At 41.9% G+C, this 27900-nt stretch overlaps 2 protein-coding genes across 7 annotated transcripts in view; both read right to left on the bottom strand.

Moving 5' to 3' along the window:
* Positions 1 to 458: 458 nt before the first annotated feature.
* On the bottom strand, positions 459 to 26772 carry LOC120244036 (OX-2 membrane glycoprotein-like). Of its 6 annotated transcripts, none has more exons than XM_039250331.1 (6): positions 26667 to 26772; positions 22989 to 23073; positions 12537 to 12857; positions 8557 to 8829; positions 6405 to 6512; positions 459 to 1542 (listed from the first exon to the last, which is right to left on the bottom strand). In XM_039250331.1, the coding sequence occupies exons 1-6, from the start codon at positions 26676 to 26678 to the stop codon at positions 1535 to 1537; spliced, it is 807 nt and encodes a 268-aa protein (XP_039106262.1). In that variant the 5' UTR covers positions 26679 to 26772; the 3' UTR covers positions 459 to 1534. The 6 variants fall into 6 exon arrangements, with proteins under 6 accessions (XP_039106262.1, XP_039106261.1, XP_039106264.1 ...); XM_039250330.1 differs by lacking the exon at positions 26667 to 26772 and adding an exon at positions 25767 to 25886; XM_039250333.1 differs by lacking the exons at positions 6405 to 6512; positions 26667 to 26772 and adding an exon at positions 25767 to 25864.
* LOC120244041 (OX-2 membrane glycoprotein-like) overlaps positions 26734 to 27900 on the bottom strand; it is a 31015-nt gene continuing 29848 nt past the window's right edge. Inside the window, exon 4 of the mRNA XM_039250340.1 lies at positions 26734 to 26885. Within this exon, the coding sequence (XP_039106271.1) occupies positions 26734 to 26885 (152 nt within the window). The remainder of the gene's footprint in view (positions 26886 to 27900) is intronic.

The following is a 27900-nucleotide window of genomic DNA, read 5'->3' as shown; positions in this document are numbered from 1 at the left end:
AGTGGCATCTTTTAGTGGGTGAGTGAGAGAGAGGGAAGGCTTTCACACACATAGGGAAAGTATAAAGATTATCATTAATGTCTACCACATTCCTCAAGAGTATCATGAACCAAGTATTTAGCCTTGACACTTCTACTTTTAACCATTCAGCATTTTAATACAAATAAACAAAATATACAGAATTAAATAACATATGAAAAGTTTAAATATACAAATATCCAATTCAACAGAGAAAACAAGTTAAGTTTTAGCCACTGAATAGAGAGAAGAAAACAAGCAGTACAGAAAAAGTCACTAATTTTGTCTTGTAATTAATAAGAGTTCAAAAGATTAATAAGAGTCCACTAGTTAGAAAAATCTATTTACGGGTCACCTGGGTGGCTCAGTCGGTTGAATGCCTGACTCTTGACTTCATCTTGGGTCATGATCCTAGGGTGGTGGGCATGAAGCCTGCTTGAGTTTCTCTCTCTCTCTCTCTCTCTCTCCTATCTCCCCCAAAATAAATAAGAAGAAAAGAAAAGAAAAATCTATTTAGAACAAAGGGATCTGTAAACCCATTCATGCCTTCTCTGCTATTATGAGAAGCTAACTCATGAGAAAAGAAGCCAGGAGAGAAAAGCATTTGAATTGACTGACTGTTACTTATAAAACCTCCTAAATGCCTATTTTTATCATACATTTTCATTACACTATGTTGAATCCACAATGACTAAAATAGGACTTGGTCATCATCTTATGAGTCAAATGGGACAGGAAATGCAAGCTTTTTTAAATATGTGAGCTGCTGGGTTAACAATACTTATTCTTCTATAAAAATAGATAAATAAAGTTAAGGTTGCCGATATTATCTTGCAATAGATTCAGTCCCATATTCATTATGGTAAACATCACAGAAGAACATGAAGAATAGCAGTGAAACCAAGGATTTTAGAAAGACCAGCTATTAGCAATGCAGTGAGGAAACACACGAGGAAACAGACTCATGGACCTACGAACAATATGGAAAAAGAGAAGGAACATCAACAGAAAGGTAAAAGGTAGTCTCGGGAAAGTTCTTTGGTCCTCAACACCTTTCTGTATCCTCCTTTCTCTTTTTCATTTCATTATCCCTTTTCTTTCCTGGACTTACATCAGATTTTAGAGCAGAATGGCAAATAATCTGGCCCAGCTTCTTAATTTTGTGGGTGCAGATGTGGAAGCTCATTGAGATGAAGTGATGAACACAGGGCGGCCATCGGCTGGAGCCAGAGTCCATCTATGAGTTGTGGCTACAGATCCACAGTCCATACAACAGCACAACACGGCACTGTTTCACAAAACCAAGTCCTACAACAGACTTGAGAGGTGAAGTAACTTCCTTTTGGAACGCTCACCAGCAGTGGGTCACTCACATGGCAGAGGAAAATCTTGAAATTCTTAGGTCTTTTACCACTACCTCTTTTGTTCTTGGAGACTGACCCTTTTCCTCCTGCCTTTCTTCTGAAGCACATTCAAGTAGTCCAGGACATAATATTCAGGGTTCTGTGGGACTCCTCTAGGGCACTGGATAAGAGAAAGTTCAAGATATTAACTTCAAACATGTATAATTTCTATACATATTTGAATATATTTCTATAAATAACAAAAGGATCGGTAAACATAGAATACGCCTGGGCATATTTAACTGGCAAATATAAGGACATTTCCTGATCAAATATGATGTAAGGACACTGTGACTCTTTAAAAGGGCATAGGTAGGGGCATCTGGGTGGCTCAGTCGGTTAAGCGACTGACCTTGGCTCAGGTCACGATCTCACGGTTCATGAGTTTGACCCTCATATAGGTCTCTCTGTTATCAGAACAGAGGCAGTTTCAGATCCTCTGTCCCCCTCTCTCTATGCCCCTCCCCACTCTCTCTCAAAAATAAATAAACATCAAAAAATTGTTTTAATTGTTTAAAAATAAAAGGACAGGTAATTCCAGGAAAAAATGTTTTGCAGAATCACTTAAGACTACAAGTGAAAACACGTTAAAGAATTCCAAATGATCTATGTGTGTTTTATTTATAAGACCTTGAGCTTTGTTTCCTGTGGATACTAGCTTACTAGACATTGGGTGGCGTTCAAGTGTCACAAAGACACATGGAGAGCCTTTCAGGGGCTAGCAGATTTCTAGCACAGAAACTGAAAGGATGTGGGCTTCCCTTCAAGGCACGTAGTTAGTGAAGTAAAAGATCTAGGGTTTTATCTTGGTGCCACCTCTCATTCTCTGTGTCATCTTAAGTAACTCTTCACCAGAAGCTGCAGTGTTTTAAATTTGTTAACTTGTCCAGTATCCACTATCTGTGGTCAAAGACATAGAACAGCTCAGGCAAGAATGTCTGGGCTTAAGATTCTGTTAGCCAGTGACATTTGTAATCCATTTTGATATGATGGATGGCTTCTGCACCCATTCAAGAGTAAACTTTTGGAGAAAAATCAGTTGGAAGGCAAGATTTCTCCCAGCAGTTTTGACCCAAACAGTTCAATAAAGGTTGCTTAACATTTTTTTTCATAGAAAGTGCCACATCTCTTCTGCTTGGAGCTCTGAGGAAACTGGGTTGGGGGTAAGGACCACCACCCCACCATTCTGCGTCAGGGAGACACAGACACAATTATTACACAGAGCAAAGATTTTAATTTGTTTTTGGAAACAAATCTTTTTTGTATTGCACTTCCAATTAATCACCAATTTCACCATCAAAATTATTGAGCACTTCTGTTATTTGATATAGTACTAAGCTTAAAATAAGAGAAAGTGACATGATTCCACCGAGGACACAGTGTTTTATTAATACCGCCATTGTTGTCATTGAAAGGAGAGCCCATGTAAAGGTTAGGTTATTATGAAGTGAAGTGTAAGAATTCACGGTAAGTATACAGATAATGTGGGTGAAAGAAAAAACACTTTGTTACAAAATAGCTAGATGATTCGAAGAAAACGCGAAGTCTGGAATGGGCATTTCCTATGGCTGTGTAAATTTTTTACTGTTTTCCAATTATAGTTTGACTCGATCAAAAGAAAACTGTTACTCAAACATTTCAAAAAGGGAGGTGGTTGTCTATTCAGATCTGCCCCCAAGAGAGGTTTTTGTTACTGAGAAGCACGTAATCATTGGTGGGCTAATTAACGAGAAATAAAAGGTTTTTTTCAATCCCAAATTTAACTTCATTGTAGCATACGTGGAAGGGACAAACTTATGACCTCAGTTGGGTTTTAATAGAATATTGTAGAATAGGGGAAATTCTCCCTAGGAAATTTTATTTTTTTTCACTTTCTGTTTCAGTAACAAAGCACTACATTCATGAAAGAAAATAAAAGGGTTTTTTTTTTAAACCTATCAACCTATTATCTGATTGTTGTAGACTCATGCGAAGTAACTGTGATCTGATCCGATCAGGAATGGAACAAAGAGAAACGGCCTCTAACTTATCATACCTTCCTCCAGAGCACACCGTTACTGGTGAAAAGAACAACAGCATTCTCTCTGAGATTAAACAGAATCACAAGGAAAATAGATCCTGATTTGTACAAAAATAACACCATCATTACAGGTTACCCCTCTATCCCAAGACTGTAAGTTTGCCTGCGCTTTTGTGAGCAATGATTAAGTGCTTTTGATCTAAAATAAGCTTTTTTGTTGTGTTTGTTATGGACCTAACAAAGAGGCAAACCTTACTTAACTAACTAGATTTGTCTCACCGCCAGAGAGGATTTCTTCGTCTGCTCACATTCAGTTAGTTGTAAGAATTAATTCATCCTTCCTCTCCTCTCTTTCTCCATGAATTTTGAACACACACACACACACACACACACACACACACACATTTAGTTCCCCCTCTTGACTTCCTTATTTCTTATTTATTTATTTATTTTAATTTCTGAGAGAGAGAGAGAGACAGCATGAGCAGGGGAGGATCAGAGAGAGAGGGAGTCACAGAATCCAAAGACAGGCTCGAGGCTCTGAGCTAGCTGTCAGCACAGCATCGAACGCGGAGCTTGAACCCACAAACCGTGAGATCATGACCTGAGCCAAAGTTGGACGCTTAACCGACTGAGCCACCCAGGCGCCCCCCCACCTTCATTTCCTTATTTCTGAATGGTTGCCATTTTTCCAGTCATCAGGTCCAGAATTTGGTGTCATTTTGATCATCATGTTCCCCTGGCAATCCAAAAGTTTTATGTTTTTAGGGGATGATGGAAGGCAAAGAGAAGAGAAAAAGAAAACCCAAAGTAAAGGTAGGGAAAAATAGGAAGCAAATGTAGTAGGACTGTTCACTTTATCGCAAATTGATAATCAACATTTGTTACTTAAAGAAATTGTAAATGTCAGTATCTTCCATGGTTTTCATCTCTTTCTGCCAATTTTTTGTATAACTTAAGTTCTGGTCCTGAGTGTTCAAGTCTCCAGCATAATAAACACTTGGTTTTACTAGCAACTTAAGTAAATGGGACCTATTGACATTTCTGAAACCCACAAAACAATTCAGTCACCCAAAATATGTCACTGCACATTCAGTGTAATGAACTAGTTGGCCATAAGTCACGAAGACATCATCAGTAAATAGCAATCCTAGTGCTTACAAGATTCTATAGAGGTACAAGAGTTTATTTCATGCATGCGAAAAAGCTTGGGTACAAAGATAAGCTGACTCCCTTTGCTTCAGGAACTGGAAAAGGCATTGAACAATTCTTTTCCCCAGAAAACCTCAGACTTAGTTAATGAACAAAAGACAATTATTTTGCTAATGCCCCATTCTAGTGGAATTTACCTTGGGCTTGAATAGATTGTATTATAAGATTCTTGTTCAACAGGGACTTTTTAAAACGAATTCGAACACTTCATAATTTTGCCTCATACTTTCCAGAAGAATACAGCAGTAACAGCAAGCTAGGACTAAAATAAATGCAACCCAATAACACCTTTCAAGTCAGGACTCCAGGGTGTCCTGCTGGAAGAACATTCTGGCAGAGGTCAGAAGACCAAGACCACAGCTGGTTAACTAGCTGTGTGACCTTAGGGAAGGAAGTCAATTTCCATCTCTGGCTTCAATTCCTAACTGGAAAAAATGAAATCTTTAGATAAAGTAGAGTCAAACAGCCCTCTGCCTTTGACATTCTGTAGAGCATTAATGAATTCTATGGGCTTCTGTTTATATGCAATAAAATTATCTAATGTGTAATGCCTTCTCCCCACAGAACACATAGTTATGACTACTTTTGCAAAGCGGTCATTGGCACTGAAGATTTGGTTTTTTTTTTTTTTAATAAAATGACATTAATCTGAGGTTTATATAAAGCTCACACAAAATTAAGTGTTTGAAAAACCTAGCACATGAGAGAGAGCTCATGAGACATTAAAAAGGGGAAAAAAGTTGAACTTAAGTGAAGTTTTTAATAGAAATTTAAGATCACACTCTAAACCAACACTTTCTTCCTTGCCTTGCAGTTATCTGAGATGGCAAAAACTCCCATATCAGCCTTTCACCCTTGGAAACCCCCATCAACACACTATAAACTGCAGCTTTGCGTAGACTTTAATAAATTATGCACGGTCTTCAGAAAAAAAAATTAATTCTCTTTCTGGCTGACTCTTCTTGTTTTACAGTGTCTCATTTTATAATATCTCACAATATTTTAGACTCAGCATTTATTAGCACTGAAATTACAATAAGAAAAAAAGAATTGAAAAGATCACCTTGAAAATCTACCCTTCCATCCATCCATCCATCCAATGATTCATTAACTATTTGAATGAGCATCTATTGGGCACCTAATAATATACATAAGACACTGTGATAGGTGTCGTAGGGGACAGAGAGAAGATCCGTAGTCTATGAGGACAGAATGACATAATGTAGATATAAGTAGGATCATCTGTATGTTGCCTATAGTGTTTGAGACATAGTAAGGGTATAACATAGAAAATACCGTTTAATTAGTGAGTGTGTTGGACAAGTTCAGAGTCTCTTACATGGAGTAGCTGGCCCTGGGGAACGCTGTAAAAGAAAAGGGATTGTCCTCAGTAAGGAGTAGAAAGACACAGTGTGGGTGCTGCGACTTCTTTTCCTGGTTTTGCCATCAGCTGATTCAACAATGATTGGATAAACATCTTCCACATTTCCTCTCATCAACTCTTACTCTCAATTTACAAATAATTAGCCACTAAATGATCTTAGGAAATAAAAACCAGAAACATCCAATGTTAATGTCCAATTGCAAGAAAATGATGCTGAAGTGTTCTGAAATACCAGAAACATTTATGTATTTTGGAAGCAGCAAACAAAACACATTGTTGCCACCCCTTATTTACATCTTCATGTGACCCCCAAGTTGCTATTAAAAAATCAGATGTTTCCTTCTTAGTACTTCCTGTGATCACTCACCTCGGTCTTGGTTCCGACGACGTTTCCAATATAATAAGATTGAGATTAAGACGAGGAGAATGACCAGGGAAACAATACTTAACAATAGCGGAACTGAAAACCAAAAGCCTAAAGATGTTGAGGGGAAAAAGGAGAAACAAAGTCATAAGAAGAAGCTGTCAAGGCAAAAAAGGATAGAGCAATAGTTGTGGTGACTTCTTCCTAGAACTGAGCTTAAAATGAAAACGATTCTTTTAGTATATGTGCTGCAGAAGCGAACACTGAAAACTATTCTTTTCTTTTTTTTTTTTTTTAACTATTCTTAAACATATACCTTTTGAGGTCTACATTCATGGCTTCATATTATTTCAATAGCATTTAGTTAATAATAATCTAACCACATGGTCTATGTGGTTACTCTCTCTTTAGAACTTCGAAGGTGTGATTTCATTTAGTCCTCAAACAGCCCCAAGAGTTAGATATTATTATGATCACCTCACATACACATACAACAGCAATAGGACAAAAAACAGAGAAGTTAAGTAAGCTCGGAATCAGAGTAGTAAGTGGAGAAGCAAGGCTTTGGTCAGAGCTCAGTTTGCCTCGAAAGCATATGTGCTTTGCCTTCCGGTCCATTAAAGTCATATATTTATCGAGGAAGCTTTGGAAAATACAGAGAAATAGAATGGGAAAAAAATCAAGCATCTCATGATTCCGACCCCAGGAGTAACTCATCTCAATGCTTTTACTCTATTTCTTCTAATCTGTGTTTTTGTTAGTAAAGCTCTTTCCAACAGCCAATAAACGGAGTTCCTCAGCATACGGTGCAATACTAAGACCGGGGAAGAGCCTCCTGATTCCAGAGTTTCCAGCATCTTCCCCTTACCTCTGTAAAGGGAGCTGTCACATCATAATTGAATCGAGCACCTTCACACAGAGATGTGTCTAAGTTCCCCAGTTTCCATACCGGATACGTGCTTGAAGCGCAGAAGACTTTTAGTAAGTGTTCGCAGAAGAAACAAACATCACGGAGGTGATGTACACATACTATAAACGGTTGGAGTCGATTTTGGCATGCTTGGGAAAGAAGACCTGTTCCTTTGCAGGTATTTGTTTTGTAGGGAAATGGACCCTTTGCCTTGGCTGAAAATGAGGATCTCTTCACGAATATCCAGATCTGACACTGCAAATCTTTTGACCAAGCTTACCTAAATGTTGACTTTTTGATTAGTCTGCTTTTTACAAGGACCCCAGCAATGACTACAGGAAATGCTGCTTAGAGGCGTACATGGGAAAAAGCTTTTCCAAGCTCTACTGCTTAAAATCCTCCCCAGAGGGATGGGGGGCACCATCAATCCCTTTTTAGGAGGCTTATTACAGAGAGCCTCATCTGGAGCTAGTGCTTCAGAACCACTAGCTAGAGAAAGAAAACCGTGACTATTCCCAAAGTGCCTTGCTGCTAGAAAGGCCGCTCCTTTTATTCTTCTACCCACAACCCTTCCTGTATCCATAAGACCCAGAGATAGCAGTTTAGAGAAAAACACAAGAGAGCAAAAGGAGTTTTGAACAGGATGCAGTTTCTTTCAAAGGGGTGAGGAAAACATCGTCAGATCGGCCCCTTTCTTAAAACCTCTGTTGCCCCTTTTCCACAGTGTAGATGATCAAAGCCATCATCGGAGATGTCGCTTCTTCTGGGAAATCTCCACAATTCCTCCAGATTGAGCTCATGTCCCTCCTCCCTGTCCTCAATCCCCCCCAGGGTGCACCGTAGCTTTCTTATTGAAGCATTTAACACGCAGTTTTATAATTGCCCATTCTGTATTCCCAGTAGACTAGAAGCTCTCTGAGCAAAGGGACTGAGCCTTGCTTACTGTCACATTTCAACAGCCCCAAAGCCTGGTACAGAACAGATACTCGGTAAATGTTAGCAGTGTGGAAATGAATGAATGGATGGATCTTGGCAAAAGCATTTGGTATGTGGGCAACATACCACATTTACCAAAGTAAAATTGGCTTTGTTGGCTTTCTCCACCCTGTTTTTCTTTCCCCACGTATGCCATTCTCTCTCTTATTAGCTCCTTTGCTAAGAAACCAAAAGGCTCGCAAAACATTCACCACCTTCCAGGTGTGTTCACAGAGGCAATGACAGCCATCTTGGCCCACCTTCTCTTACCTTTGTCCAAAGTTTGCCTGACGCTGGTCACAGTCCCCAGGTGCAGCACCTGGCAGATCACCTCCTTCCCCACCTGGCTCTTGGGGTCTTTGATCTGGAGGACACTCGTGACAGACGTGGTCCCATTGGAGTGTGAGAGGATCTCAGTACTGTTTTCAATCCCTGACCCAGAGACCTTCCAGGAGATCTCAGGGGCTGGGCGGGCATTGGCAGAGCATGTGATATTTACGTGGTCTTCGAAAAACTTATAGTGAAGGAACACTGTGGGCTGTACTGGGACAAAAAACAAATCATGGTCTGACATCAGTTAAGCACCACTTTCTCCTCAGAGGATGAAGAAGGATCTTTACAGAAAGACATTGGGGGCTCAAGAGGTAAAATGGCACATCCAACCCAAACTGGGGCTTCTCAGTTCTTCCTGTGTCTAATTCTCTGGCCGGCAGGACAGAAACTGGCCTAGTACAACCCCGTAACAAGAAAAGTCCTCTCTGGGGGCGCCTGGGTGGCTTAGTCGGTTAAGCGTCCGACTTTCGCTTGGGTCGTGGTCTCGCGGTTCGTGGGTTCGAGCCCCGCGTCGGGCTCTGTGCTGACTGCCAGCTCAGAGCCCGGAGCCTGTTTCAGTCTGTGACTCCCTCTCTCTCTGACCCTCCCCTGCTCACGCTGTCTCTCTCTCTCTCTCTCTCTCTCTCTCCTAGAAATAAATAAAAATATTTAAAAAAAAAAAAAAGAAAAGAAAAGTCCTCTCTGTAGTTTCTCTGCAGGGGAATTAGCTGAATGGATAAAGGGCATCTTCTTTCCCATACAGTCCAGAGCCTACTTATTCTGTTCTCCTTTTCCACGAGCAATGCAGCATCTCTACCTTCTTCTGGGCATCCCTCTCATAGGCGGACAGTAGTTGCCAATCAGCACTTCTGTACAGGTAGCCTGCACTTCTCAGAAGTACCAGGGCAGTGTCAGAACAGAAAGCCCATAGAGGGGCTACTGCTTAGAGATGGTCTTTCTCTGCTTGGAGCTGGACCAGGGAATGAGATGCATGGAGGAGACTTGGAAAGTCCCTGCTTAGGATATCCGTAGAAAATGTAAATTAGAAATTCATTGCCCATAACCAGAAAATCACAGAATGACAGTTGGAAAAACCTTGGAGATCACCTTACGGAGTTAAGAGAAAATAACCAGCTTATGAGAAAAGGACATTAAAAGTCCCTTGACTGATGAATTCATTGTCATTGTATATTTTTCAGTGTGCAGTTCGTCTCGGCTGGGCAAATGCAGTTTTGCTTTCTTGTGGTTACTTTGGAGCCCTCAAGATAATTAAAAGGCAGTAACTCAATGAAGGCCTGGTCTTTGCTTAGAAGTTCAAGAGGTGGGAGGGCGGCAATTGGTTGGAGGAAATGCGGCCAAAGGGCTTGGCTTTTTCCAAATAGTACCCAGATACTAACGTCAAGGGGCGCTAGGGAAAGACAGATAAAAGTGAGGGAAAATGAGGAGGGTTGACATGGTGAGACTGGGTGGCAGGGCGTTCTGGTATATCCAAGGCTATAAAGTGTAGCTAGAAAGGGTCAGAATGGAAAAGAATGGGGTTCCTACCCAGAAGACTGAGGGAAGTGTGGTTTTCAGACAAAAAATAATAAAAAAGATTAAGGGTAAAGGATGGGCAGGAGAAGGGAGAAAGATGAAGAAGAAGAAGAAGAATAAGAAAAAGGAAGAGGAAAAGGAGAAAATGAAGAAGGAGGAAGAGGAGGAAGAGGAGGAGGGGGGAAGAATGGAAGAAGAAAATGTAACAGAAATGAGAAAACATGACACAAGAAGGAAAAAGAAAAAAAGTGATGAGGAAGGGGAGAGGAAGGAAGGAAGGAAGGAAGGAAGGAAGGAAGGAAGGAAGGAAGGAAGGAAGGAAGGAAGGAAGGAAGGAAGGAAGGAAGGAAGGAAGGAGAAAAAAGGAAAGGAAAGAAGGAAGAAGCATTGGAGGAGGGGAGAGAGGAAAAAAGGAGACAAAGAGACAATGAGAATGAAAGAAATAGAATCAAGAAGAAAATCTGACATAAGATCCTGCAGAGAGGATTCACTATAGGCAAAAATAAGTGAAAGAACCTCTATTTTTTTGGTGTTGCCATATGTCCCTTGCACTCTTGTCTACTGAGCCCCGTGTCCAATATTCTTAGTGTGTTCAAACTCTCACTTTAACATTCCCGATAACTCTCTCTAAATTGTATTTCCCCCTCTAAAACCACCATCAACTGAACTGTGCTCCAAAGCTATACCTTATTCCCACTTCTTAATTCTCGATCTCAGCTATGTGTCAGTTAAAAGGAAAGGAATCTTGTCAAACTAACCCTCTTGGGTTGTAAAAGAATGCTTATTATCCAGTTAACTCTATAGTTGGCCTCAGGTGTAGAGGGCTTCTGTGGTATGTCCCCGTATCAGTACCGAGAGAACTGCATTAAAACAGAATGAGAGGTACCACCATAACTGGCTTCAGGTTATCCCAATCTGGCTCTGTCCTTAGATCTAAAAATGTTTAAGCCGTTAAGGACTTTACAGATGATCTATTTTATACTTATTGTGCGGACAAATAAACTCTGCTTCAGAGAGCAGACGGGACTCTTCCAGGGTTACGTGATGGCTAATGGCAAACCCAGGTCAGAATCATATCGCTACTCGTCTCCATGGTGGACTACGCCCACAACAACTACCAGGCGCAGTCTGCCGTGGCCCCTGCGTCATGAGACCCACGGTGGCGAGGACGTAGCGGTCTTCGCCAAGGGTCCCATGGCGCACCTGCTGCATGGCGTCCACGAGCAGAACTTCATTCCCCACGTGATGGCTTACGCCGCCTGCATCGGTGCCAACCTTGACCACTGTGCCTCGGCCAGCTCGGCGGGTGGCCCCTCTCCAGGCCCCCTGTTCCTCCTGCTGGCCCAGCCCGCCTTGGGCATCCTGTTCTGAGGGCCCACGGCCCAGGCACCCACTCGCCTGTGCCAGACGGCCAGCTTCCCTCTCTCAGCGCGGCCCGCCACCCGGGAGCCCACTCCTCAGGGGCCCTCACAGCCTCAACAGCTGCCAGAGTGAGGACCCAGGAAACCAAAGTCTGCCGCCCGCCTGGCTCCCCTCTGGAACCCTCCACTGGCACCAGAGCCGTTCCTGGCCTCCAGCCTCTGCTCCCCTCCCCCGCTGCCCCTCTGGCCAGCAGACTAGGTCTGTCTCGGGCAGGCAGAGAACACAGACTGCCGGAATTCGCAAAGCATCTGATTTTTCTAGCAAACATATTTCTCCAGGCCTGGAGGCCCTAAAGCCTCCATGGAACATTCCGGATCTGACCTTCCCACTCCCCTCCCCTCCTGGAACCACCAGGCCCCATCATGCTCATGTCCCTACACGCAGGGGAGACCGAGAGCTCCCCGGCAGGATGGGGGTTTGCTCACTCATTCTAAGGCCATCAGAGGCTTCCAGGAAGCGAACTGGGATGGGCCATCCAACCCAGGGTGACCCGGGCTGGCAAGAGCCACCTGGACGGGCAGACACATCCCGGCTCTTAACACACATGCCCACTCCTCTCTGAATCGACACTCCTGTTTGGAATAGCAATTTTTTTTTTCCCTTTTTGGTGTTGGTTAAAAGGGAACACAAAACATTTAAATAAAACTTTCCAAATATTTCTGAGGAAAAAAAAAAAAAGAATCATATCGCTACTTATGCAGATAAGTTATCCCCATTATCCTTACCATGGTCCTAAACTTACCCTTGCTGACAACACAGTTCCTCAGAGCAAAGATAACTCCAGGCAGAGTTTCAATGTAGCCCCACGAACTCTCCAAATAACCATCACTACAGTTAGAGTAGACATGAAAGGCCAAGTATCTTCTCATAAACCCAGCTTTCTGGGACTAGGATCCTGAAAAACTAGGCACCACCACCAACTTCCAAACATTCTTGAAAATAACATTTCTAGCCAGAGACAATGGATTCTCAGAGATTCTCACCAGAGAGCGTGAGGCAGGCTTTTCCTGAGATCTTCCCGGAACCAAAAGTATTGAAGAGGCACTTGTAACACCCTTCATCCTCCAGCGTGGTATTCCAGAACGTAATGGTGGAGTTCTTGAGTTCCAGCTGCGTGATGTTAATCTTGTCCTTGTAGGCGGGCTGGACTACCACCCCCTGGTTCTTGCTGAAGGTGACCATGTTTTCCGGGCTCACAGCCTTGATTTTCTGCCACGTCACAATCAAGACTTCCTCGGAATTCTGCAGAGAGCATCTTAAGGAAGCAGGTGTGTTCAACAGCTCTTCTTCATCCTGGGTCACCACTTTTACCATAGAATCATAAAAGAACATTCATATTTTGAAATGTAATACATACAGGTACACATTTTTCTGATGAAAAAGTCCACGTTCAAAGTTAAACATAGAAAACGGGGAAAATGTTGGCGGGAGGGTCAAGATGGCTGAGAAGAAGGGGGACCTGGATTTTCCCCGTCCCTCGAACCTGGCTGTATTGAGGTCAGATTACTTGGAACTCCCAGGAAATAGATGTGCGGAGTGGCAGAAGGATCTCCACAGTTGGAGGGAGGCAACCTGGCCGGATCGAGAGGCATGTATGTGAGTCATGGGAGATAAAACAGTGGTGCTATGGAGGAGAGGGAACCCTTTCTGCGGAGAGACAAAAAGAGAAAGAGAGAGGGGTTGTGAAAGCACAGCACTGAGTTAGCAAAAGAGGAAAACCCCTCTGGACCATGGACTAAGGAGCGAAAAGTACTGGGTGTGCTAGTTCTTTTTTGCAAATAGTCTTTGGAGCTGAAACTCTCAGGTTCTGGAAGTGCACTAGTTTCTTTGGAGCAGAGCTGTGGCACGAGCAGAGCTGGTCCCAGAGTGCATAGCATGATGCAGTGATCTTTGGGGCGCACTGGAAGACAACAGTCCCCTTCCTGGAGTACTTTAGAGAGAGAGTTTATTGCCTCGCCAAGGACAAAAGACTCTGCAGGTGTGAGCCCTAAGTCTTTCATCGGCCAGGTGAAAAGACTCTATTCCAGAGCAGCAGAGAGGATCGGTGCCGTGCCAGTCCTTTAAGACTGGGTTTTGAATCCCAACTGAGGGCCAAGGAGAAGGTTCAGGAGAACTGTGGCGCAGGGCAAGCTGACCGCCCTGGCTATTCAGCACATATACTAATAGAATATTAGTTGGGTTGAGAGCCCTAGTCTCGGGAGGAGATTGTCATGACGCCATCTTCCCCCCTAACAACAACGCGGTGGGACTTCAGAGAGCAGCACAGTGGCCCCCGATGGAAGCGGGACACACTGACACCAAACCTCTCCTCTCCATGCCTGGCAACTGCTTATTTACTGAAACAAGACTGACCTAACATAGCCGGCCTTGCCTCCGGACCAGCACAGCCACCACCCCCACATACCAACAGCAATTCCTTTTTGTTTTTTGTTTTCTATTTTTTCTTCCTTCTTCCTTTTCTTTTTCTTTTTTTTGGAACCAGGCCCATACTTTCTGATTTGTTTTTTGTCATTTCTTATTACATACTTTTTAATTTTTTGAGGGTTTTTATTTTTACTTTTCTTTTTCCTTCCTTTCCTTTTTCTTCTGTTTTTTTTCCCCCCCTAATTTCTTTTCCTTTCTCTTTCCTTGGAATCAGCCTTATAGTTTTTGGTTTTCTGTTTGGCTTTCTATTTTCCCTTTTCTTTTTTGTCTTTGTGTGGGATTGGGCTCCCCTTACCCCTTTCCCCCCGGGGTTACTTCAATAAACAAATCAAAGCGCGCCTAGCTAAATGTGCAAGCACTCCAACACTGTGAGCAAGGAGGGGCTCCACAGAGGACTGACCAGCGGGACAGAGCTGGCAAACCGCAAGAGCACAGTGCAGGCAACAAACACCAGAAACACTTCCCGGACTGCCCGGGCCTGAACAGCGTATGACCCTTTTTTAATAATAGCATTACTCTCAGCTACAGGACACTTAATATGCTTTTAAAACACACAAAAGACAGAAACTTAACCAAAATGATAAGATGGAGGAATTCTCCCCCCAAAAAGATAAAGAAGAAATCACAGTGAGGGACTTCCTCCAAACAGATCTAAACAATATATCTTGCTCCTAACAGTTATAAACAATATAAATATATTTAGAACACAGTCATAAGCCTAATAGCTGGGCTTGAAAAAAGCATGGAAGACACCAGAGAAACCCTTGCAGCAGAAATCAAAGACCTGCGAACTAGTCAGGATGAATTTTAAAAAATGCTATAGCTGAGATGCGAAATAAACTAGATGTAGTGACAGTGAGGACTGAAGAGGCAGAGGAGAGAATAGGTGAAATAGAAGATAAAATGATGGAAAACAATGAAGCTAAAAAAGACAGGGAAAGGAAATTACTAGACCATGAGGGGAGAATTAGAGAACTAGGTGGTTCTATGAAATGAAACAATATCCATATCATAGAGTCCCAGAAGAAAAAGACCAAGAAAAGGGAGCAGAGGCTTATTTAAACAAGTTATAGCTGAGACCTTCCCTAACCTGGGGAAGGAAACAGGCATGCAAGTCCAAGAGGCATAGAGGCCTCCCTTCAAAATCAACACAAACAGGTCAACACCAGGATATACCATAAAGAAACTTGCAAAATACAAAGATAAAGAGAGAATTCTGAAAGCAGCGAGGGACAAAAGGTCATTAACCCATGAGGGTAAACACATAAGGTCAGTCACAGACCTGTCCACTGAAACTTGGCAGGCCAGAAGGGAATGCCAGGAAATATTCAATGTGCTGAATAAGAAAAATATGCAGCCAAGAATCCTTTATCAAGCAAGGTTGTCATTCAGAATAGAAGGAGAGATAAAGAGTTTCCCAGACAAACAAAAACTAAGGGAATCTGTGACCACTAAACCAGTCCAGCAAACATTCTAAGGGGGGCGGGGGGTCTTTGAGTGGAAAGCAGTAAAGACTACAAAGGCCCAGAGAACATCACCAGAAACACAAAATTTACAGATAACACAATGTCACTAAATTCATACCTTTCAATAAGCACTATGAATGTAAATGAACTAAATGTCCTAATAAAAAGACATAGGGTATCATAATGGACAAAAAACAACAACAACAAGATATATCTATATGCTGCCTACAACAGACTCATTGTAGACCTGAGGACACCTGCAGACTGAAAGTGAGGGGATGGAGGGGAGCTTGGGTGCTCAGTCAGTTGAGTATCCAACTTTAGCTCAGGTCATGATCTTATGGTTTGTGAGTTCGAGTCCCATGTCAGACTTTGTGCTGACAGTGCGGAGTTTGCTTCTATTCTCTGTCTCCCTCTCTCTCTGCCCATCCCTTGCTTGCTCTCTCTCTCTCTCTCTCTCTCTCTCTCAAAAATAAATAAACATTTAAAAAGAGAAAAAGAAAAAATAACGTAAGGAGATAGAGAACCATCTCTCATGCTAATGGATGTCAAAAGAAAGCCAGAGTACCGTACTTATAATAGACTAACCAGATTTTAAAACAAAGTCTGTCACAAGAGATGAAGAAGGGCATTATATTAGAATTAAGGGGTCTAGCCATCAAGAAGAGCTAACAATTATAAATACTTATGCCTCCAACTTGAGAGCACCCAAATATATAAATCAATTCATAACAAACATAAGCAAACCCATTGATAATAATACTATAATAGTAGGAGACTTTAGGACTCCATTTACAACAAAGGACAGATCATCTAAGCAGAAAATCAAAAGGAAACAAAGGTTCTGAATGCACACTGGACCAGATGGACTTAACAGATATATTTAGAATATATATATCTCATCCAAAAGCAGCAGAAGACACATTGTTTTACAGTGCACAGTGGAACATTCTCCAGAACAGATCACATATTGGGTCACAAATCAGTCCTCATCAGGTACAGAAAGACTGAGATAATACCACGTATATTTTTAGATCACAACACTATCAAACTTGAAATCAACCACAAGAGAAAACCTGGAATGCCCTCAAATATGTGAGGGTAAAGAACATCCTACTAAAGAATGAATGGGTTAACCAGAAAATTAAGAAAAAGGTTAAAAAATATGTGGAAGCAAATGAAAATGAAAACACAACAGTCCAAACCCTTTGGTATGCACTAAAGGCACTCCTAAGAGGAAAATACATTGCCATTCAGGCCTATCTCAGGAAGCAAGAAAGGTAGAAAGGTCCCAAATAAACAATCTAACCATACACCTAAAGGAGCTAGAAAAACAGCACCAAATAAAGCCCAAAGCCAGCAAAAGAAGGCAAATAATAAAGATTGGAGCAGAAATAAACAATACAGAATCAAAAAATCCAGTAGAACATATCAATGAAACTAAGAGCTGTTGTTTTGAAGGAATAAACAAAACTGATAAACCCCTGGCTAGACTTCTCAAAAACAAAAGAGAGAGGTCCCAAATAGATAAAATCATGAATGAAAGAGGAGAGATCACAACCAATACCACAGAAATACAAGTAATTATACAATAATACTATGAAAATTTATATGCCATAAAACTGGAAGAAATGGACAAATTCCTAGACACTCGCACGCTACGAAAACTGAAACAGAAAGAAATAGAAAATTTGAACAGGCCCATAACCAGCAAAGAAATTGAATCAGTAATCACAAATCCCTAAATAAACAAAAGTCCAAGGTCAGAGGGCTTCTCAGGTCTATTCTACCAGGCTACTTAAAGAAGAGGTAATACCTATTCTTCTCAAACGGTTCCAAAAAATACAAATGGAAAGAAGGCTTCCAAACTCATCCTTGAAGCTAGCAATACCTTGATTCCAAAACCAGACAAAGACAGCACTAAAAAGAATTACAGGTCAATATCCTTGATGAACCTGGATGCAAAAATTCTCAACAGGAGAGTAATCGAATTCAATAGTAAACAAAAGAATTATTTACCATAATCAACTGGGATTTATCCTAGGCTGAAGGGCTGGTTCAATATTTGCAAATCAATCAATGTGATACACCACATTAATAAAAGATAGAATAAGATCCTTTCAATAGATGCAGAAAAAGATGCATTTGACAAAACACAGCATCCTTTCTCGATAAAAAAAGAAACCTTAAGAAAGTCGGGATAGAAGGAACATACCTTAACATCATAAAAGCCATATATGAAGGGCCCATTGTTAATATCATCCTCAATGGGGAAAAACTGAGGGCTTTCCTCCTAAGATCAGGAACATGACAGGGATGTCCACTCTCACCACTGTTGTTCAATATAGCATTGGAGGTCTTAGCCTCAGCGATCAGACAACAAAAAGAAATAAAAGGCAACCAAACCGGGAAGGGAGAAGTCAAACTTTCACTCTTCATAGGTGATATATATGATACTCTATGTGGAAAACCCAAAAAACTCCACCAAAAAACTGATAGAACTAATATATGTATTCAGCAAAGTTACAGGCTATAAAATCAATGTACAGAAATTGGTTGCATTTCTATACACCAATAATGAAGAAGAAAGAAATCAGGGAATTAAGCCCATTTACAATTGCACCAAAAACCATAGAATACCTAGGAATAAATCTAATCAAAGAGGGAAAACATCTATATGCTGAAAAGCTTATGAAAGTAATTGAAGAAGACACAAAGAAATGGAAAATCATTCCATGCTTATGGACTGGAAGAACAAATATCGTTAAAATGTTGATATTACCCTAAACATTCAATGCAATCTGCATCAAAATAATAGCAGTATTCTTCACAGAGCTAGAGGAAACAATCCTAAAATTTGTATGGAACCACAAAAGAGCCCGAGAAGTCAAATTAATTTGAAAAAGAAAACCAAAGATAGAGGAATCACAAGTCCAGACTGTATTACAAAGCTGTCATCATCAAGACAGTATGGTATTGGCACAAAAACAGACACATAGATCAATGGAGGAGAATACAGAGCCCAAAATCAACCCACAAATATACGGCTAATTAATCTTTGACAAAGTAGGAAAGAGTATTCAATGGGAAAAAGACATCTCTTCAGCAAATGTATTGGGAAAACTGGACAGCGACATACTGAAGAATGAAACCGGACCACTTTCTTATGCCACACACAAAAATAAATTCAAAATGGATGAAAGACCTAAACGTGAGACAGGAAACCATCAAAATCTTATAGGGGAAAACAGGCAGCAACCTTTTTGAGTTCAGCCACAGCAACTTCTTACTAGAATGACACTGGAGGCAAAGGAAATAAAAGCAACAATGAGCTATTAGGACCTCATCAAGATAAAAAGCTTCTGCACAGTGAAGGAAGCAATGAACAGAACTAAAAGGCAACCAGCAGAATGGGAGAAGGTATTTGCAAATGACATATCAGATAAATGATTAGTATACAAAATCTATAAAGAACTTACCAAACTCAACACCACCCCCCCCAAAACAAATAATGCAATGAAGAAATGGGCAGAAGACATGAACAGATATTTTTCCAAAAAAAACCATCCAGATGGCTAACTGACACATGAAAAGATGTTCAACATCACACATTATCAGGTAAATGGAAATCAAAACCACAATGAGATACCACCTCACACCCATCATAATGCCTAAAATTAATAACTCAGGAAGCAAAAGATGTTGGTGAGGATGTGGAGAAAGGGAAACTCTTGCACTGCTGGTGGGAATGCAAATTGGTGCATCCACTCTGGAAAACAGTATGATGGTTCCTCAAAAAGTTAAAAAACAGGGGCGCCTGGGTGGCTTAGTCGGTTAAGCGTCCGACTTTCGCTTAGGTCATGATCTTGCGGTTCGTGGGTTCGAGCCCCGCGTCGGGCTCTGTGCTGACTGCCAGCTCAGAGCCTGGAGCTTGTTTCAGATTCTGTGTCTCCCCCTCTCTCTGACCCTCCCCTGCTCACGCTGTCTCTCTCGCCTAAAAATAAATAAAACATTAAAAAAAAAAAAAGTTAAAAAACAGAACTATCCTACTACCTAGCAGTTGCACTACTAGGTCTTTATCTGAAGGATACAAAGATATTGATTCGAAGAGGGGACATACACCTCAGTGTTTACAGCAGCGCTATTAACAATAGCCAAACTATAGAAAGAGCCTGAATGAATAGATAAGGAAGATGTGGTTTATATATACAATGGAATATTACTTGGCAGTCAAAAATAATGAAGTCTTGCCATTTGTAACAATGTGGATGGAACTAGAGTGTATTATGCTAAGTGAAATAAGTCACAGAGAGAAAGAAAAATATCATGATTTCACTCATATGTGGAATTTGAGAAACACAACAGATAAACATATTGGAGGGGAAGGAAAAATAAGATTAAAACAAAGAGGGACGCAAACCATAAAAGACTCTTAAAAACAAACTGAGGGTTGCTGGAGGGGAGTGGAGTGGGGGGATGGGCTCAATGGCTGATGGGCATTAAGGAGGGCACTTTTTGGGACAAGCACTGGGTGGCATATGTAAGAGATGAATCACTGGGTTCTACTCCTGAAGCCAAGACTACACTGTATGTTAACTCTCCTGAATTTAAAATAAATAAATAAATAAATAAATAAATAAATAAATAAATCCTATATTAGTGAGAAAAAGAAAAAATTGAGGAAAATACAAAGGAAATATTTATGTATATCTCTGATGCTGCTAGAGAAATATACATTCAAATATATGTATTCAATCTTCAAGAGTAACAGAGTAGAAAAACAGGAAAGCAAACCCTCACTGAACAAAGACTGTGGGAAGAATCCCTGTAAACTGAAAGTAGATAGAATGAGGTTGAAGATGAACACTGTCAGATAGAATAGAATGTCTTCATGGCTGGAGAGGTAGAAGCAGGGAAAGGGCCAATGGACGATTGGCAGAGTGATCAGTTTAAATGAAGAAGATGCAGCAGCCATATCCATTCCACACCCCCCCACACACACACATACACACCTTACAGAAGAAGGGGCAGCAATAGCAGCATCTGCCTCCAGGAAGCACTGCTGAATACAGCACCATAAGATAGAGAAGGATTCAGGATAGTGCTTCAGATGGCTCTGACAGCAAATAAGAATCCACACATTCTCACATTTTTACTTAGTGCAGTGCAGAGCATGAGACATGACAATAATTTCTTCCCCCACAATGCTGACTTCTCATATTGATATGATAGACGATTTGATGGGAAACCTCAATATAATAACGAACAGGCAGCCGTGTGAGAAAGTTGACACAGGGAAAGAAGGAAAATTTAAACTCTACAAACCCAGAACTGCTACCAAGTGAATAAAAATATCATAAATCAGTAAACACTTTGACATGAATGAATGTCACAGCTTAAGTGTAAAAAGAAGCCAGCATTGTAAATAGTAGAAATTAGAGTTGTAGAAAATGACATCTATAAAATCTTAACATGGCTCACTTAGCAAAATGACATTGCTGAAGAGTAAATTCATAAAGTAGGAACACCAGATCATGGAATTCTCCCAGAATGTAGTAAAGAAAAATTCAAAGACTTAGAATGTTTCACCATTAGATCAATCAAGACTTAAGAAAAAGAGACAAGGAAGAATGGGAGACAAAAAGGCATTTTTCAAAATGATAAAGGGAGCAATTTAAAATAAGATATATTAATTATAAACCTTTATAGGACTAACAACATAAGTGAAACATACAAAAGCCAATATATAAATTATATATGTATATGCATATAGGTATGTATTTATAAACTTTTATTCAAAGAGAACATACAGGGGCATCTGGGTGGCTCACTGGATTGAGCATCCAACTTTGGCTCAGGTCACGATCTCATGGTTTGTGAGTTTGAGCCCCACATCAAGCTTGTTACTGTCAGTGCAGAGCTGGCTTCAGATCCTCTGTCTCCCTCTCTCTGGGCCCCTCCCCTACTTCTCTTTCTCTCTCTCTCTCTCAAAAATAAATATTTATGAAAAAACAAAGAGAACATACAATCTCTACAAACCTTCCCCAAAATTGAACTTGAAAAAGGGTACCAAAAAAGCTGCTACCTATGATCTTGAACACTGTACATAATGCAATAAAACAGGAAATTTACACACTTCTTTTAACTCTAATTACACCAGAAATCATAAGAAGAATAATCAATTACTATGAGTGACAAGGAGAATGTAAGGTATTAAAATCCGAAGAAATTGATAAAGCAGTTTTCAGAGAGAAATATTTAATCTTAACTTCATTAGGAAACAAGAGATTGAAAAATGAATATACACATATATCCAAAATCCCACATTGCCTCCCAAAAATAAAAGGAGTGAATTAATATAGATAAAGCCCAATTAACGAAATGGTACACAAAATGTAGACTTGATAAAAAACACAAAAATGTGTTGTTGTTGTGTGTTTTTTTTTTTAAGATTAATAACATAGAGAAAATGTTGGCTAGCATGATTGGAAACAAAGAAGCACAAACAAATAAACAATATCCTCTCAATGAGACTTCAACAATGTCAGGGATGAGAAGGTAAGGAGACACGGCAGTGTTTTAGGAGCCCGCGAGTGTTTTAGGGAGGCTTATTCTGGGTAGATGTGAAAAGTTCTGGAAACAATACCTCTTGTTGGGATTGGGGTTTTCGGAAAGTTCCTTGAGATTTCACAGAGCTGAGATCTGAAGAAACGGCTGCTTTTAGAATGGAGAGTAGAAAAGGAATCAAAGCTAGAGTTTTAACTTCTTAGGTGATTTTTCTCTTTTGACTATGGAAGAAATAATTTGGTGGAATGTTTACAATTCTTTAATGCTTCTTCTACAGAACTCCATTTAGATTCCCCCTGTCAGTTGGTGGAGCCTGTGCTGTGGATGGTGTGAAACCTCCCCTGCCCCCACCTGTAAAGGCTGATGTCAGACAAGTAAGCCAACATCACGTGGAAGGTGAAAAAAGGCCAGCAGCAAAGTGAGGTGTGATTTCCTATGGAACAGAGCAGATGGTCCGGCACAATCAGGAAATTCAGCAGATAAGTGAACAGCACGTGCATGTTTTACATAATAGACCATGAACCTAGGGAACCTCAATATTTCATTATTTTCCATAGTTTTCTGTAACTAGGGGCATGCCCAATCGAAAGGTTTACTGCCAGACTACCTTCTAAAAAGGGTATATCAATTCAAACTCTCCAAGCATTTCCCTATCTTTACAAACCTAGGGAATCATGTTTAAATAATACTTAAAAGTTATTCGACTTGATAGGCAAAAAAACATCTAAATTTAGACAGAATTTTTTCTTCTGTCTGGTATTATCTATGGAAACAGTTTCTAAATATTCAGTCTTTTTCCACTTGGAAAACAAAACTGTGGAAAGCAGAAGGAACCGCTCCCATTCCCCCAAGCAAATTACATGTTTAAATAATTCACGCAGACAAATGAACTGGCACAGACCAAACAGTGGCCAAATGTTTCCACCCCAGAAACTCTGCTTCCTAGACTCCACACAGGGGGATTGGGTATGTTTTTACCTTGCGCTGCTCTGCAGAGCCCCACGGCGGCGACGAACCAAATCAGTCTGTAGGCAGACAGATGACACAAGAGCCAGCTGAACACCTGAAGACAGAAAGCAAGGCACAAAAATGGGCATTTGGATGTGGACAGGAAGCTCAGGAAGCTTCCATCTCATCGCGACCGCTGAAGTTTTAACCACCAGAGAACTTTGGCTTTGAGGATGCAGAGCCGGGGACTATAAATGGACGAAGTAAAAGACTGCTCAGGATATGGGAAGGGAAAAGCTACTGCGTGGCTCCCCCATTTTGGCTTTCCCTAGCAATTTGAGGCCTTGCTCTCAAAGCCACTATTGTCAAGAGCAAGGTCTCAAAGACCTAGGATGGTGGGGGGCGGAGGGGGGCGGAAGAAACTGCCATAAATACACACAGAAAACACAGAGACTACAATTGTGAGAAACCATCTACTTCTCAACTACTCCACATCTGGTAACATTAAAAATGTAACTCAGGGGTCATCACCTTTCAGAAGGACGTGACTGACTGCCTTGAAGTTTGCTGAAGTAATTTTTCCCTGCAAATTCTGCTAATTTTATGAGTTGTACCTTTTAAAAAACAGTAATTGTTTTTTCATTGTTCCATGTGTCCAGGCATAAATCCCTGGCATTTTTACATGGTGATATTTAATTAAATGTTATGCTGGGTATCATTTTACTATAAAACAAGAGGGCAGGATGGAGACAGATTAACTTCTCTCTACAGTAGCCCCATGGATTCATTCTACATGTCTGGGTGCATTGTAAGGGGTACGGGCAAGAAATGTAACTTTTCCCTACATTTTTCTGTGATAGAGAAATGTGGGTGTCTCTGAATTTTTCTTTAACTAAAGTTCATTGTTATTTCACATTGCTATTTCAGCTAGACGTAGAGACTTGATTTCAGTCAAGGTCACATAATCTCTGTCAGTTCAGCCCTCTGCCACCCCAAGCACTTCACAAGTGCCCTAATCTCAGGCATTGCATCTCCAATTCCTAGAGGCTCACACAATACCAAGCCATGGGACAGGGCTGCTAAGCCTTGGTTACAGCCATCTATCCATGGTGCCATTCTCTAAGATGGCCATGTTCCCCTGAAGGCATCATGGTCACAGCAATTAAACAATTAAACCTCGTGCTTATAATGTCTTCTCTTTTGTTCTGATTCCGTGCTCCTGGATTCTCCCTGTGCCCAGCAAAGAGACATTCTGCAAGCTCTCTGCCTAGACTCCCATGTATCAATCTATCTCTTGTCTCACCGTTCACTTGTCGCGATGGGGAGGCTGGTCTCTTTCCACAGTTTCCCCCAGGAAAGCAAGGCACAGGCGTTTTGTGTTCTTGGATTTCAACACCTCCCTGTAACTCTATTTACCATCCTCCTGAACTCCCCATTCACAAAAGGGACCAGGCACAGGGCCACCTTTTCAGAACGCAAATTTGTGTCAGAATATAGACTTCAGTTAGTCTCTCTTTGCTCTCCTAGCCTAGAAAATATTTACTTCCACTAGGGTCGGGAAAGCTGTTTCCTCCATCACCCTGCATTCCTTCCATCTGGAATACCATATGTCCTGGGGTTTTCGGCATATTTAGGCTTTAAAAACTCAAACGTTTAGGCTTTTGCTATATCAACACCTTGGCTTCTGAAATCAAAAAGTCTTCTTTGCCATTCTAATTCCAAGTCATTTTTTTCTAAACCATATGCTTCTCTCTCACATGGGAATCAAAAGCAAGATGATGAGAAATGCAGAATGGATTGACTCTCATAGTGAAAATCTGTATTTTGGGATAAGAGAGAAAACAGATACACACCAAAACACAGTTTGTGAGCTGGGAGCCAACAATATTTTTAAGAAGCAAAATGCAATGATTGAGACAAGAGAATTAGGAGGAAAGCCCTGCTATTACATACATGCATAATTATTTTGGCTGATGAGCTGGGGTTAGCACAAATCCCAGATGCATGAGCCATGACAAATGACTTTACCTCTCCAAGATGTGGGCAAAATAACAGCACCAAATCCTTTTATTAAAAAGACTACACAAGCAACATGGATGGACCTTGAGGGTGTTATGCTGAGCGAAATAAGTCAGGCAGAGAAGGACAAATACCATATGTTTGCACGTATAGGAGGATTAGGAGGAACTTGACGGAGGAACAAGGGGGAGAAGAAGGGGGGAAATGGTGGGGGAAAGGGAGAGAGGCAAACCATGAGAGACTCTTGAATGCTGACAAAAACTGAGGACTGATGGATGTGGGGGGGAGGGGGGGATGGGCATGGAGGAGGGCACTTTGGGGATGAGCACTGAGTGTTATGTAGAAACTAATTTGACAATAAACTATTTGTAAAAAAAAAAAAAAAAAAAAAAGACTACACAAAGTAGTACACGTAAAAGGCCCAGAATAATGAGTCCTACAGATAAGCCCTGAGTGAATAGTTATTATTTCACTGAGTTGCCATGTGAATTACGGTTTTAAAGCACTTAACACAGTGCCTTAGTAAATGACAAGACATGCTAGATAACTAAAAAACAAAACAAAATATTAACCAAATCATATATGGGGATACAAACATGAAAACTGGAGAAATCCACTACCCTTGCCAACAAAGCCAAGGTTTACAAAGCCCTGGTCTTAACTGTCGCCTTGCCTGTCAGCCAACTGCTCCCACACATGCCTCTTTCCCTAAGCTTCTGGGTCCAAATCCTTATGCTACCACATGCAGTCACATGGACATGTAAAAATTAACCTCTTTTGTTCCCTTACTTGTAAAGTCACATAATAATTCCTTCTTTGAAGGCTGTGAAGATTAGCAGCGTCCGGCGCAAGACTAAAAACTAGCTCGCAGGCCACCATATTCCTTTGTTAAGATACCAAAATGCCTGGCTGTGTGGTCTTGCCAGTAAACTACATATGAAAAAAATTACCTTGAGGTATTACTTATATTGGGGTTTTAAGGGTTTTTTTATTAATCGTTATTACTTCTTTTCATTATACCAGTGTAAATAAAAAGCCTCTCATTCAGTCGGTAAACAGATCCTGAATAAACAAAGGGTCTGGCTTTCTTGGATACCCTGGGGTTTAACCCTGATTCATCTGGTCCTTTATGGCTCCCAAGGCAAAGGGACCGGAGGATGGAGACGGAGGCCGGGGTATCCAAGGAGGGAGCGAGCTTTCGCAAGAGAGCGAGCCTTAAATCTTGCAGCCCCATCCCAACTTTGGGTGCCAAGACGGAGGAGCCATAACAGCCCCCGCCACCCCTTTCTTGGGACAGCGCACAACAGAAGGTGCTTTGCTGCCTTCCAGCCGCGGCCAGAAAGCCGGGCCGCCCGCCTGCCCCGAGCAGCCGCCGGCCGCAGCGCGCCTCCCCGCCCAGTGCTCCGAACGAGACGCGTGTCGGAGCCCCAGCCTGGCAGCATCCTTCTTCCAGAACACGGGGGCAGGGACCCGGGCCGCCGGGAACGGCCTGTAGACCTCCCTTCCGAAGGCGAACTCCGCTCCGCCACCAGGTCAAGCGCGGCGGGCCCGGCGCCCGCAGGAACCGCAGCGCCGAGCCGGACCCCGGCGAGCCGCAGCCCCGCGCCCTCGGCCCGCCGCCACCCCGGGGCCGCGCGCGCGACCTCGCCCACCCCGCGCCCGCCCGCCCGCCCGCCCGGCCCGGCTCACCGGCCCCTCCATCGTCGCTCCCGGCCACGCGCGATTGCCGGCTTCGGCTGGAAAGCCCGGGGGAATCTCACCGCAGCAGGCCGTGGGCCTGCAGCCCGGCGGCCAGAGGAGGCGGGCGGGTCCCCGCCCAGACACCGAGCTGCCGCTGCAATCCTGGCCCCCGCAGCGGCCCCCGCAGCCACGCCCACGAGCAGGAGCCGGCCCCGCGGGGTTTCCAGTCTTGTGGGCAATTAAAATTTCCCATCCTAAACACGGTACATTTGTCAGAGGTGGCAGTTGGGGAAACTCAGAGTGTTGGGAAAAAAAATACACTCTTTCCATTTCCATTCAGACGCAGGGTGAGGAAATGGGGGGAGGTGGGGAGACAGCGATCGTTGCGTTCTCACTCGGAAGTATGGCAGTCTGCAGTATTCAGCAGGTGTTAATCCACAAAACGAGGTGAAACCGAAAAAGAACAAAGGCTTTTTTTACTGGGGACTTGGAATTGCAATTCGGGGAGCACAGGTTTCAGAAAGCCGAAAAACTGTTGCTCTGGTAGGGCGAGCAAAAGGGGGATTATGCGAAAGAAGGGGTAATTGCATGTCGTAGACAAAGAAGGTAAGGAGAAAAGATGCTAATTTGGTGCTGACCAGTTGAGCCACTTCTGATAACCATCTGATTATTTTATCGCTGCTGTCAAATTAAACTGTCCCTACTAAGTGTTAATTAACTTTACTGTCTTCATATGACCTGAATGCCAGTTGCTCTGTTGAAATTTAACTGCTTGCAAAGCTATTGCCGCCGAACTTCACCAATAGGCACTTTAAAAAACAAATGTACATTTATTTTTTTATCCAAAATCAAATTATATATTCAGGCAATCAATTTATCCAGTATCAAATAATACATTCAAGCACCGAATTCTGTAATGATCTCTTCTTTCATGATGTGACTTTTTTTTTTCCACTTGAATTGATGATGAGAAGTCTTCTTATTTTACCAAGTTCCAGAGTTCTTGGCTCTTAGGGAGAGAGAAGGAGAGAGAGAAATCAATGAACTGTTCACCTTCTGAAGTCCTTCTGTTTTCCTAGGACCATCCTTTGACAAGACGCTAGGAAAAAGCTTTTACTTAAGGATCCATTGTGGCTGTAAATCTGAGGGCTGTAAGTAATACTATAATGACTGGATTTTTCCAAACAGGTACATGAAGTACACATTTCGAAAGGATTAAACGACTCATGGACTGCCAAAGGAG

Source organism: Hyaena hyaena, unplaced genomic scaffold (assembly GCF_003009895.1).
Source record: "Hyaena hyaena isolate Hyena2069 unplaced genomic scaffold, ASM300989v1 scaffold_366, whole genome shotgun sequence".
Classification (NCBI taxonomy): Eukaryota; Metazoa; Chordata; class Mammalia; order Carnivora; family Hyaenidae; genus Hyaena; species Hyaena hyaena.
The sequence above is the reverse complement of the archived record's forward strand: the minus strand, read 5'-3'. Positions and strand labels throughout refer to the sequence as shown.